General features: G+C 49.2%; 2 protein-coding genes across 2 annotated transcripts in view; one reads left to right on the top strand and one right to left on the bottom strand.

Moving 5' to 3' along the window:
• The window catches only part of ATP13A1 (ATPase 13A1), a 29,243-nt gene extending 15,871 nt beyond the window's left edge, over positions 1-13,372 (bottom strand). Inside the window, 13 exon segments of the mRNA XM_073318987.1 lie at positions 2,469-2,524; positions 2,806-2,935; positions 3,603-3,709; positions 4,407-4,476; positions 6,035-6,190; positions 6,802-6,874; positions 7,268-7,458; positions 7,845-7,934; positions 13,059-13,169; positions 13,171-13,218; positions 13,220-13,288; positions 13,291-13,344; positions 13,346-13,372. Of these exon segments, the coding sequence (XP_073175088.1) occupies positions 2,469-2,524; positions 2,806-2,935; positions 3,603-3,709; positions 4,407-4,476; positions 6,035-6,190; positions 6,802-6,874; positions 7,268-7,458; positions 7,845-7,934; positions 13,059-13,169; positions 13,171-13,218; positions 13,220-13,288; positions 13,291-13,344; positions 13,346-13,372 (1,182 nt within the window).
• Positions 13,373-13,455: 83 nt separating this feature from the next.
• The window catches only part of CHCHD5 (coiled-coil-helix-coiled-coil-helix domain containing 5), a 2,078-nt gene continuing 1,721 nt past the window's right edge, over positions 13,456-13,812 (top strand). Inside the window, 2 exon segments of the mRNA XM_073318990.1 lie at positions 13,456-13,594; positions 13,687-13,810. Of these exon segments, the coding sequence (XP_073175091.1) occupies positions 13,476-13,594; positions 13,687-13,810 (243 nt within the window). The 5' untranslated portion in view covers positions 13,456-13,475.

The following is a 13,812-nucleotide window of genomic DNA, read 5'->3' as shown; positions in this document are numbered from 1 at the left end:
CACAATCGGCTGTTTTGTGGTGTGCAGGAGGCGGGGGGGGGAGGAGCAAGGGCGCAGCAGACTAAGGGGAAGGAGCGGGGGCCTTGGGCAGAGCCAGGGGTTGAGCAGTGAGCACCCTGTAGCACATTGGGAAGTTGGCACCTGTAGCTCCAGCCCCGGAGTTGGAGCCTCATATTAACCTCTGAAGAGCTGCATGTGGCTCTGGAACCACAGGCTGGCCATTCCTGCTCTAGACCAGGGGCCAGCAACCCATGGCATGTGTGCCAAAGGTAGCATGCAAGCTGATTTTCAGTAGCACTCACACTGCCCGGGTCCTGGCCTCGGGGCTCCCCTGCTGGCCTGGGGTCCCAGCCACTGGCCCCGCTCAGCCTGCTCCTGGCCTGGGGTCCCGGGCGCTGGCCCCCTGCTCCCTGGGGTCCCGGGCGCAAGCCCGGGGCTCTGCTCATGGCCTCAGCGCAGCGCTCTGCAGCCGCCCCCAGCCTGGTGCAGTAAGGGATGCAGACAAGGGCAAGAGGGGGCAGAGCTCAGCACCTCCATCTTAAAAATATCCCACTGGCACTGGAAAAAATTTTAAGTCCTGATTTGCTGCTTATATCACGCCACATGGAACAGCGCACTGCATTTGACATTGTGCATGCCGTCTGTCTCGATTTTTTTCCCCCCACTGTGAGTTGAGGGGTACATTTGACGAAACGTCAGCTCCTAAGAAAGCAAAGTTAGATGTCCTTTCATTTCAGCCTTCTTGGACAGACACATTTGGATTTATTCAAAAGAAGGACCATACTGTTTGTGCTTTCTGTTGTGAAAGTGTTGTCTGTCACACATCAAGCATTCAACGACATTTTGAAATGAAGCACAAGAAAACCTTTCTTGATGAAGCAGACGAGACTTAATCGATCAAAAAGGCAGTAGCAGGATATGAGAAGCAAAGCAGAGTTTTTAAATGCTTACTTGTAAGTAAAAATCAAGCTACAGAAGGAAGTTACAAGACTGCACGGTGCACTACAAAAAACGGAAAGCCGTTTACAGATGGGGAATATATAAAAGAAGTTTTTCTCAGCAGTTTGGAGGTTTTGTTCAATGATTTGCCAAATAAAGATACGATCGTATCTAGAATAAAAGAACTGCCTATCTCTGCCAGAACAGTTGAGAGATGCGTAAGCAAATGGCAGAAAACATTAACAAAAAGCAGACGACTGCATTAAAAGACACAGCAGTTGCAGTTGATGAGAGCATGGATACAAACGACGTTCCGCGTTTGGCAGTTGTTGCAAGATATTGTGCGTCTGACAAAATCCAAGAGGAACTCTGTTGCCTAAAACCCCTGCATGACACAACAAAGGGGCTTCCCCCTTTGTTGTATATAGTGGAAAGTTTTGAAAACCATTTTGAAGAAAGAGGAGTTGACATCAGAAAAATATTGTGTGTGACAACAGATGGTGCTCCTGGCATGGTCGGAAAACAGAAGGGATTTGTAAAGTTACTTGAAGATCAGATTGGCCACCCAATAATCAAATTTCACTGTACCATCCATCAAGAAAACCTGTGTGCTAAAATTTCTAATTCAGAGCTTAATAATGTGATGAATACAGTGGTGCAAATTGCAGATTTCCTTGTTGCTCGATCTGCTTTGACTCACAGACAGTTTCAAGCACTGCTAGACGATATGGACAGTGCTTATAACGCCATTCCACTTCACAGCAACATTCGGTGGCTGAGTCGTGGCCAGGTTTTGGTGCGCTTTGGTAAACTGTTTTGATGCAATCAAGGCCTTTTTGTCGGAAAAAGCACAAAACTACCCTGAACTGGATGATTACAAATGGCTGTGTAAGCTCATGTTTCTAACGGATATCACCGCTCACCTAAACTCAACCTCTCTCTCCAGGGTGCAGGGCAAATGGTTCTGGATCTTTATGAAGCCTGGAAGGCATTTGTTGTAAAACTAGCAGTTTTTTCTTGGGATGTTCGAACTTTGACTTTCCGCTACTTCCAACACATAAAAGAGCTATCGACAGGTTGCACCGTCAGTGTCAATGAGATTGGAATGTACATGCAAGAACTGGAATCAGCATTTTCTGACAGATATCAAGATTTCCAGCGATTTGGTCCAATGCTTTCTTTTTTAAACAAACCTCAAAAGTTCAACGAAAGCTACTTGGATTTGTCTGTATTTCAGTGGATGGGTGTTGAAGATTTCGAAATGCAGCTCATTCAGTTAAAAAGCTCAGAATTGTTGGCATTAAAGTTTAGAGTTCTGTGGAGTGCACTTAAAACTACCGAGAGAGATCATGGGGCCTCTATTCTGACCTGCCAGACGTCCCTGCCAGTGAAATTTAACTGTTTGAAGAAAGTTGAGTTTGCTGATACAGACTAACACAGCTACCACTCTGAAACCTGATTTGGATTTCTCCCCAGCAATTGATCAGAACTACCTCCCTTAAACAGGCGTTCTCTCATGCACTTCTTACCTGAGATGTGTTGAATCCAGTCCTCAGAACGTATGCCACGCACCCGTTATCAACAGCTGGAACAGGAGCAGTAACAACAGCATTAAGCTCTGTAGAGATCTTTTTTATACACACATTATAGCTAGAACAAAATTGGGGCTGCATGATCCTCTCACCCTCAAGGAGAACACGGTGGCCTTCAGCAAAAGATTATTTCATTTTAACACTGAATTTCAGCTGCCATCTAAAAGGGCAGGGTGACAAACTCAGCACCATCACTAGAAGCTATTGTTTAAAAGGAGTGGGCCAGGCCATGGCATTCCATCTGACCAAAGCCTTCTGCTTGGCAAGTACATACGTTTCAGTCCCGTGCTGGCTTTCTGGGGAGGAATGTGCTGCACGACCTTTGTTCCCCCAAATATGATGTGCAGTCTGGAGTCTGTCTGCATGTCCAAGACATGCTCTGGACTGAGATCCTCAATGGGCTCCTGAATGAGAGAATTCGGGACTCAGAGAAGCAGGACTTGTTTCCAGTTAGTTGCCAACAACTGGACTCATAACGCTCCTCTACGGTCCCATCTCCATGAGGCACTCTCAGCTCCCCTGTGGGCGGTCTGCAGGAACTGACTCTGGACTTGAACAGGATACTTAGCTTCTGCCTTTGTCCTAGCTCAGATGCCTGGTACCCATGAGAATCCTGGGGTCAGAGGATTTGCTCACACTTGGATCACCGGTCTCAACAGGGAGGCTATTCTAAATGTTATTTTATCATGTTTAAATCACGCACTGGCAAAAAAATAAGGGAGATTCACTGGGTTTGAAACTCTCTGTGCTCGCCCCTCCCCTGTCTGCCCAGTCAAAGCAGCCCAGACTGGGGAATGTGGGGGAGTGCTGGGCTGTGCCCACACCCTGCAATCCGGCCGCAGCCACAGCCAGAAAAAAACAGACATTCTGTTTCTCATTTACTAGATCATCAATCATGGATATGAGGGTGGATAACACTCAGACAGACCCGGATTTTCTGGGCCAGAGTTTACACAAAGATTGATCTGCACCTATAAACCCTGTACTGTTTAGATGCTGCGGTGGCTGGAATCAAACTTGGTACGTAAACAACGAAGTCGTATCAAGCATTACTGAGGACCTGTCTCTCACCTTCATCTGAGGCACAGACTCTCCAGTCAGCATGGCTTCATCCACAATGCACTTTCCACGGAGCAAGAGCACGTCACATGGCACTAGGTTCTCATGAGGAGATCGGCCTGAAATCAAGAGAGCAAAGCTTAGAAGTAGCTCACTGTGAGAGCTAGCCATTGTTAGCCCATTTGTCTGGCAGGATGCAATTCCCCTTTGCTTTGGCTGAGATGCAGAGGATTTCTAAGGGCAAGTTGCACTTGCAAGTTCCCAAATCTGACCCATGACCTTCACCAAAACACAAGCTTCGACGTGAACCACAAGTGTCATAAAAGCCCGAGATAGCATTGAAACTAGAGGGATTTAAAAGTAAAGGAGCACAATTCTTACTGCCATTCAAGCTTTAGACTGGGACAATACTCCTGGGGCAATGCAATCTAAAAAAGAGTCACAGTACAGGGGTGGGGACAGCATCCTGTTCCCCCTCGTCCTTCATCCCCATCCTCAGCTTTTGGATGGAACTTTCCACTCTCAGAACCTCTGATATGAAGCACGGCAGCTATGGCTGATTTTAGTCCTAATATTTAGACTCCAATCTTGGAGAATAAAGTTAGAGATCTGTGGGATCGGAACTTGAGGGACTCTCTCTCTCAGGCCTGTGAATTTTCAGCCATTCATGGGCATTTAAAGATTCTTTGTTGGAATTTTTATGGACATTTTGATAGGGTTGAATTGTAAATTTAATTAATCTCAGTCAATACATGCATGTAGAAGTGATTTGATTTCATAAGAGCTTTTGATTGTGTCAAGCATGCAAGCAGTTACCAATGGAAACAATATCCCCTGGGATGATCTCATCACTGGAAATGGGACGCCACTTCCGGTTTCTGTAAACCTGCAGAACAAAAGCAATGTGAGAAAGAGTACTTAGATATTACAGGGAAGGGTGCTAGAGAAATGTACGACAGGAGAGAGCACGATAGATCACAAGACAACTACAACAGAAGCCCCGCTCCTCATATAAATGGTGAATCTGCATAAACAGTCTCCTCAACCCAGCTATCCTCAAACCATCCCTGAGTTAACAGTTTTTTCCAAACTGTAATTTCCCACTACTACCCCGTGGAAACGCAGAGTTGAAGTCTCTTTCCCTTCCTTGGGCACAGAGTGTTTTGTTGCTGTAGGTGCTCATTCTGTGTGTGTCTCTGTCTGTATATTTACACATGAAATTATATTTTTTATATAACACACAAGAATCACATGCACTTTCCAAACAGATACAAGAAAGAAAGAAAAAGGAGGACTTGTGGCACCTTAGAGACTAACCAATTTATTTGAGCATAAGCTTTTGTGAGCTACAGCTCACTTCATCGGATGCATTCAGTAGAAAATACAGTGGGGAAGATTTATATACATAGAGAACATGAAACAATGGGTGTTACCATACACACTGTAACAAAAGTGATCACTTAAGATGAGCTATTACTAGCAGGAGAGTGGGGAGGGGGGGAAGGAGGGAACCGTTTGTAGTGATAATCAAGGTGGGCCATATCCAGCAGTTAACAAGAATGTCTGAGGAAGGGGGGGAAGGGGGAAATGGCCCACCTTGATGATCACTACAAAAGGGCCCCAACGTGATATATGCCATCATGTGCCAGCAATGCCCCTCTGCCATGTACATTGGTCAAACTGGACAGTCTCTATGTAAAAGAATAAATGGACATAAATCAGACGTCAAGAATTAGAACATTCATAAATCAGTCGGAGAACACTTCGATCTGTCTGGTCACTCGATTTCTGACCTAAAAGTGGCAATTCTTCAACAAAAAGACTTCAAAAACAGACTCCAACGAGAGACTGCTGAATTGGAATTAATTTGCAAATTGGATACAATTAACTTAGGCTTGAATAGAGACTGGGAGTGGTTGAGTCATTAAACAAAGCAAAACTATTTCCCCTTGTTTATTTCCGCCCCCCCACTGTTCCTCAGACGTTCTTGTTAACTGCTGGAAATGGCCCACCTTGATGATCACTACAAAAGGGCCCCAAGCTGAGCTGAGATCTTTTGGAATTGTTCCCAATCAATCGTCTTTCCCCCCGCTGAGCGCGCACAGGCGCAGTACATAATCTTGCTGTTTTATAATAAATCTGAACTTTAAAAAAAAGATTAAAACTATTCAAAGGAAAAGGCCAAAGACTCCGAATAACTAGGCAAGAGTTAAACAAGTGCATGCAAAGGCAACAGACATCAAAAGGCAAATTGGACATAAGAAAACAGGAAACACAGGAAAGTCTTCTTGTTCCCTCAGCAAGGTGTGCCTAATTTAGAGTGTAAACTCTGCTCTTTCTTACAGGCCATGTCTAAAGGGCCTTGCATGCTCTTGGGCTCTATATTAAACTCCCCAGTTTCTCAGTGCCGAGTTTCTGATCATCATCCCTCTGCGCTCACTTACCTGAATCATGTATGGTTTGTTGCCCATTTTTCGAATCTCTGACATATTTCTCATTTGCTGTTGGACCAGAGAAGCTTCAAATGCCACCAACATGGAGAGAGTGAAGACACTGTAGTACCAGTATTCATCCAGGCACCAGAGACCCACACAGAACACCTGGAGGAAACAGATGTGGAAGTCATTCCAGCACTCATCCCATAAAGAAGCTAACATGTCCCTGAGAACTCAAGCCCATCAGTAGATCAGCACATCCTGTACCATACACATGCTTGGACACTAGAATGTCACTGTAACAACCCAGCAGCAGGAAACAGACAATATTAAATCGTTTTTTTAGCACCAGCGAAGAGTATTGGCTTGCTGGGGATTGAATGCCTTTGTTCTCGACAGAATAGATACAGTCTGTGCAGTGACAAGGCAAACACCTCCTCGATGTGCTGCTCTGCTAATGCACTTCTACCTTGACTCAGAGGGCCAGAAGGGCATTCTCTAGCCTCGGTCTTTGGCCTCTCTGCTGAGGCTACCAAAGGTGACGGTTCATGCCAGCTATGATGGGAACTGGACTAGAATCCACCACACACTGGACAGTAACAACTTTCAGTTATGACTGACCAAAGATATGTCAGCCCCTAGCCCCCACAGCTGACACTGCAGTGTATGAATAGTGCACTTTTGGAAACAGCCAGCTGATTTCAGATTCCCAAACTAAGATTGGAGGGAATTCCCTTCTTTGCACCCTAGGGACAACAGTTACAGCTTTTGTTTACCTGAAAGACGAAGAAAGGGGCCGTGGCTCTCTCTTTAAAGAGTTCCAAAAACTCTGGCACCACCATTTCTGCCCTGGGAAAGAATAAAATCCTTTTTAATCTTGGTGTTCTGGCCTCACGGCACCATCCCAACCCGAAAGCTACTGCAGTCTCTGGAGTGTGAACGGGAGGTTTTGTTCCCCTTTGTCCCCTTCTCTTCATTTACTCTTAGATGTAAGGGATTTGAATCTGTAACCAGGGCCCTTTCTGTGGTAAAGCCCAGATTTGATGTTGTTGTAGGAATTAGCTATCTCCTTCCTCCGGGGGATTTAGCGCCCAAAAACTTGATAATCTAGAGCAAGGACATTCAACACCCACTGCCTGGAACCCCCCAGTCCCTGAAATCCTTGTTAGTGAACATTACCCATAGACAGTTTGATGCCTACCGCTTCTGGTAAGCCCAGCTCCACCCCCGCCCAACACTCACTTGTTTGTGCCGTATTTCTTCTCAGCCATTCGGATCTCTCTGTCCTCCTGGTAGCCTCGGGCATTCTGGTAATAGGAGAGGGAGTGCTCCACAGGGAAAGCCACAGGGAGAAACTGTTTCCTGTCATCGACCTCATAAGAATACTTAATTTTCTGAAACTCAAAGGAAAGGGCTTCCTGCCCATCTTCCCCCTGCAGGGATTATGCAGAAGGGAAGAGCATTTAGACTTTCACATCCAAGAGCCCTTACAGTAGGGCCACATCACTTCACATATACTACAGGGAACTGCAGTGGCTGGGAAAGCTGGATTAGATGGGACCAACTTGACATTTACATCTTTTGTTCCTAAACAACATTGTCTGTGAGACTACAAGTGTTAGTTACAAATGTTGCACTTTCTAAAGCCTCTTATTCCCTGCATGTGACAGATATCAGCTGGCTTTCAGCCAAGCTCTAAAGTTTTAATTTAAAATTAGCGGCTTTGGAAAGGCAGTTTGGAGATGAGTATGTTTGCTGAGAAACAGCAGTTCCCAGGCAGCTGTCAGCTATTATAAAGAGCTGGAGTCTAAGTCTGTACCTGGTCTCGATGGAGTGGCACAAGCTCTGCAGATCCATTATTTGGGGTTGGCACAACTTTAGCTAATGTGGCTTTCCTAGGACTGGGTTCCTGAAAAACACAAAGCAAACATGCACTCTGTAAAGCAGGTCACAGACCCTAAAGGTCAGTGGAAGCCAGGAGGGGTCCATGTACAGTCATTATGAGACACTGAGCACCACTCAAACACAGAGAACATTCCTCTATTTTTACTGGCTTATCGGGACTTTTCATTGATATTTTAAAACCACGCAGGAAAGACCAATACTTGCAATGAAAATTATCCTCATTCCTGACTCCCAATGAAAGACTGAGTTCCTAGAATTCTTTGGAGGGGGTGGGGCTGGGGAGGAGGATGGGGAGAGCGAGACGAGGAATCAGGTGAACTTAGTCCAGCCAACATGCTGCAGAGGACAGAAAAGTGAATGGGAATAACTGCACGGCTTGAGATTCTGAATACAAAAACCATTAGCCACAAACTTTTCCCAGCCTAGCAATTGTTGACGGTCAGGTCACATCTCACTGGAAAGAAAGTTTCCCATAAATTTGATAAAGTCTCAGATTTGATCAACAAACTCAATGTCCCATTAACTTTGACATGTTCAACACAGCTGCTCCTCAAACCGGGACCTCCACTTCTGAGTGCTCTAACAATGCCCAGTAAAAACCACAAGTATCGTCAGTGCAATGTCAACCCTTCCCTACATGCCTGGAGTTGCTGTCATCTGCACCTGGACCACTCTGTTGATGTATGCACACGCGCATTCTCTGTGACTGGGATGGATACATCTATGTCCTTGCAATATCAGATGCTGCTTTGGTGCTGCTTTAAAACAAAGCACATGTGGGAAGTCGCCCAACAAAAATGAAGAGCCTGTTCCCAGAGACCTACCATTGCCATTTTAACAAAAATCACAAGCCATGTTCAAACAATGTCAAATGATCTCCTTTCTACTCAAGGCTACTGAGCTAGATTAGTGCAAACATCATAGAATTCACTCAACTTCTTGGGGACTCTGGCATGGAGGAACAATAGGGAGCTGAGGATCGTTATGATGAGCTCTGAAGATTCTTGGTGATGGACAGAGGGGGGAGACTGTTAAATTTAGACCCTTCATCATACAAGACTATTTGAAAGGATTCCCTTGTTAACTGTTTCCCGGTTTTGTCACCAATTTTTGAGTTTTGGTTCAGACATAATGGAGAGAAAAGGCTGACTACAGGTTGTGGTGGTTGGGAAGATGTAATCCGATTGTATCTTCAGTTCCTTATGGGCATCGGACAGCTAAGTATTAGGAGAGAGACCTTTCTGACAGTGAGATGTATTAGGCTGCAGAATCTCCTAAAGGGAGTGATGGAAGCCCCCCTGTTGGGCAAACTAAGCAAAGGACTGGAGAACAACCCTGTCTGGCCCTGAGGATCAGGAAAGTGGAATAGATGGAAACCAACAGGGCTTTTCCATCTGCCATTATAATGAAGTCTCAACTGACATTTAGCAATATTGGGAGAGCCTGTGAATAGACAACACTTTTTACTATATATTCATGGAAAAAGGAAGATTCATTGCTTAGAAGAAAGGCTTACAAGTGCAACAAAAGCATCTAATAATAAACGGTAACGAACAAAAAAAGCTTTGAGATGCTACTTTCCACATTACAGCACGTTTCTGATTTTAATTATGAACACATCAGAAATAAGAACACTGTCCCCTGACATAAGGAAAATCTTATCAAACTTTGCCATGTCACAACTCAAACTCATGCTGACCAAAGGTTACCAGATTAATACCATGAATGGATGACTGTGACAGCCCACTCACATTACAATGAAACCACCAGAGCACACTCTACTTTTAGTTTCATTCTTGCAACTCAATTCGCACTAGCAGGTTCTATGGATAAAGGGGATTTTCTTAATAAAAGGAATCAAAAGAAGCAACATTTTAACCCTTTTTTTCTTCACATTGTCCTCTGGATCCAGCTGCAGTTTAACCCAGACTTTAGTCTATTTAATCTGACGTTATCCCAGCATCTAAAAATAACATCCAAAACAACACAAAAGGGAAAGCACAAAGGGCAGAGAAATCTCATTGAGGAGTACTGCTGCAGCATGGCTGGGTGGGGGTCTTTAGTGACTAGTCAAAGGTGTATGCACCTTTGTTGGTCAAATCTTGCCCCCTACCCTGGAATGTTCCTGACAGCCTGTTCTCCAAGGCTTTGTCAGTTTAAGTTTTCCACATGATGTAGCTTCCACCCCAGCCCTGAAGAAACTAATCCACAGTCTAACAGATGTCAGAGCATTTTGCCAAATAATCTGCCTAGTTTTTCCTTTGCTCATTTTCATGCAATTACATGCATGTAGGACCCCTTCAGCCACCCTGAAGAATTCCTGTTTCCTTGCTGTTTACATAATTAATTCCTGTAGCTCAAGGTTTGGATTTTTAACATTTATGATAAAGATAACTATATTTGCAACATATACAGCTAACAAGGCCTTTGAATAACCACTGGGGATGCCAACTTTGGTTAGATGAATTCCTGGAGATTTCATCACCTGGTATAATCTTTAATTCCTGGAGACTCCAGGACAATCCTGAGGGTTGGCAACTCTAGTAACCACTGCCTGCAATCCAAAGCAGTAAGAAGTTGTCTAGTCAGTAACACTACCAGAACACCAGGAAAACACTAGGATATACATAGCCCACAGTGTTGGCAGCCAGCTCCAAGGGCTCATTTGCTTTGAGAACTCCTTGATTGTCTTAATAAATGCCCAGGATACAGCTGCAGACCTATGCCAACTACTCTGGAGACTAGTTAATGAAGCTGTACCAGATGTTTTTTGCCAAGACTATTTGCAGTTAGACATGCAACTACTCCTAAGAGGAAGCTATACAAACAGTTACAGAAATTGTCATGAAGTGAGGCAAACCAGCCAGCCCAGTTACCACAGTGCTCGTGCTTCCCAGCAGCAGCTGGAACAATAAATATTGGCAAAGAAAGCTAAGCTGCACCCAGACCAGTTCAGTTGTTATAAAGCAACTTTTTTTGGTGCTAAAATAGTTATCACGCCTGCAAGCAGGACCAGCTCAGCCACACACACTTCTCCCTACATGTCCCAAGTAAAAGCAGACAGTTTGTCTAACCCAGGTTCAATGGAAAAATATTTCTGTACAAGAAAATGTTTCATAACCCCCACCCATAATCAGCCTCCCATTCTGTTTCACTTTCTGTCTAAAAGTGCACAGTGTTGCTATATGGCTATTAAACCACTGCCATGTCACAGCAAATGAGTTATCCCTGTACACTCAGCTGCCACCTCACAAGTAGCTGCATTTCCACAGTATGGGAAGCAATCCTGCTGGATAGTTACTGATATCCATGGTGGCCTTTCAGAAATGATATCACTCATTATTGTTACTTTACACCTCTACAGCCTACTCTGAGATAGCGCGTTTCACACACAGCACCAGAATATTACAGCGCCCTCGGGGTTGGAAGTGGCAGACAGCTTATGGCTGGCAGGGGAAGAAAAAAAACCAAGAATCAGTCAAGACATTTGAGCAGCCTCCTACTGTTATGTAGAGGGGCCAATGGACATTCCAATGTCCACATGGGACAGACGAGACCAAGAGGGGCAGGATATCACTCAGAGCCCCCCAGACAATGGGCAGATCCATTCCAGAGTAAGAAAACCAAAGGCAAGTGAGGAGGGAGGTAACCCTATGTAAGAAACATAAGAACAGTCATTCTGGGTCAGACCAGTGATCCATCTAGCTCAGAATCCTGTTTTCCAGCAAAGACCTATACCAGATACTTCAGAGGAAACAAACAGAACAGGGCAGTTATCAAATGATCCATGCCCTCCCATCTAATCCCATCTTCTGGCTGTCAGAGGTTTAGGGACACAAAGAGCATGGGGGTGATCATCTTGGCTAACAGCAATTGATGACTCTGAGATAGCGCGTAGTCTTTTTGGAACTCAGTTATACTTCTGAGCTTCACAGCATCCCCTGGGTTCCAGGTTCTCAACCTTTTCCTTTCTGACACTCCCCGCCCCCCTCCGCAACCTGCTATAAAAATTCCACAGCCCACCAGTGCCCCAACAACTGTTTTTCTCTTTTAAAACAGGGAATGGATCACTCTGGGGCACCTGGCATTGGCCACTGTCAGACGACAGGACACTGGGCTAGATGGACCTTTGGTCTGACCCAGTAGGGCCGTTCTTATGTTCTTAAATCCAGGACCTGCATTAGAGCAGTGGTCTCCAAAGTAGGGTACGCAAGACCATCCCTGGGGGTGCGCGGCAGGAGGAGTGGCGCCAGCCGGGCGCTCCCCCGCTTGGTCTTTGGCAGCAGCTCTTTATTCTTTTGCTTCCCTAGAGGTGGCCCTGGGGGTGCGCGATCCGAAAAGTCTGGAGACCGCTGCATTAGAGGATAACAAGTGCGGCCCCCGGCCCGGCGCCCCCCACGCCGCAGCGGCCCCGGCCCGGCGCCCCCGCCCCCCCCCACGCCGCAGCGGCCCCGGCCCGGCGCCCCCCCCCCCCCCACGCCGCAGCGGCCCCGGCCCGGCGCCCCCCCCCCCCCACGCCGCAGCGGCCCCGGCCCGGCGCCCCCCCACGCCGCAGCGGCCCCCGGCCCGGCGCCCCCCCACGCCGCAGCGGCCCCGGCCCGGCGCCCCCCCCCCCCCCCACGCCGCAGCGGCCCCGGCCCGGCGCCCCCCCCCCCCCCACGCCGCAGCGGCCCCGGCCCGGCGCCCCCCCCCCCCCCCCACGCCGCAGCGGCCCCGGCCCGGCGCCCCCCCCCCCCCCCACGCCGCAGCGGGCCCCCGGCCCGGCGCCCCCCCCCCCACGCCGCAGCGGCCCCGGCCCGGCGCCCCCCCCCCCCACGCCGCAGCGGCCCCCACAAAGCGAAGACGATCGGCCCCCGGCCGCAGCCCGGCACAGCGGAGCTCGGGCTTTCTGCCCTGGCCCCCAGCGGGTCTAGGCCCGGCCCGGCCCGGCGGAACCCCTGAAACCTGCTCGCGGCCCCCCGGCCCTCGGTCGAGAGGCGCGGCGGCCCTGGGTCCGGCCCTGGTAGCGCCCCGCCGGGGCGGGGGGTTCCGCCCGCACTGGGCCCCGGGGCGGACGCAGCGACGGAGCCCCACACGCGGCGACCTTTGACCCCAGCGAGCGCCCACTCGCGCCGACCCCGTGACTCACTCTGACGCAGGTGAGCGCGCAGTGCGCGTGGACAGACCACAGCCCCGAGAGCGCGGTGAGCAGCTGCGCGACCCCGATAGCGGCGAGCGCCAGCAGCGCGGCCTCGGGGGGGGCCGCGGCCCGAGCCGGCCTCCTCCACCTCCCCCCAGGCGGCCCAGACCCCGGGGCCCCCACAGCCACAGCCAGGCCGGGTACAGCCCGGCCACGAAAGGCAGGACGGTGCCCGTGGAGGAGCCGGGGGCCGCCGCCGGTACAGGGTGACCGCAGAGACCAGCTCGTCCGCGGGGGCCTGGAGCCGGAGCGGCCACCGCCATCTTCCGGGAGCCCTCCTAGCAACGCGCCGCTTCCGCTTCCGGGGCACAGCGCCCAGGACGTCCAAACCGCGCGTGCGCAGCAACCTCGCCGGCGGGGGCGCGCATGCGCGGCGACCGGCCCGCGCCCGACTGCCTCTCGTGTCATGGCCACGGCTGGGTTTTTGGCGCATGCGGACTGGGACGGGCCGCGGCGTGTTGCGGGTGTGCTCTGCGCGGCAGCATGTGAGTGCGGGGCCGGGGCGGGATGGGAGCCGGAAGCGGGGGGTCCGGTCTGGTCCGGTCCGCTCCGCGCTGACTGTCCGGTCTCTCCCCAGGCAGGCCGCCCTGGAGGTGGCGGCGCGGCACTGCCGCGGCGAGATGGAGCAGTACGGGCGCTGCGTGGCCGCCAGCCCCGCCACCTGGCAGCAGGACTGTCACCAGCTCACTCTGAGATAGCGCGT

Source organism: Lepidochelys kempii, chromosome 20 (genome assembly GCF_965140265.1).
Source record: "Lepidochelys kempii isolate rLepKem1 chromosome 20, rLepKem1.hap2, whole genome shotgun sequence".
NCBI classification, from domain to species: Eukaryota; Metazoa; Chordata; order Testudines; family Cheloniidae; genus Lepidochelys; species Lepidochelys kempii.
The sequence above is the reverse complement of the archived record's forward strand: the minus strand, read 5'-3'. Positions and strand labels throughout refer to the sequence as shown.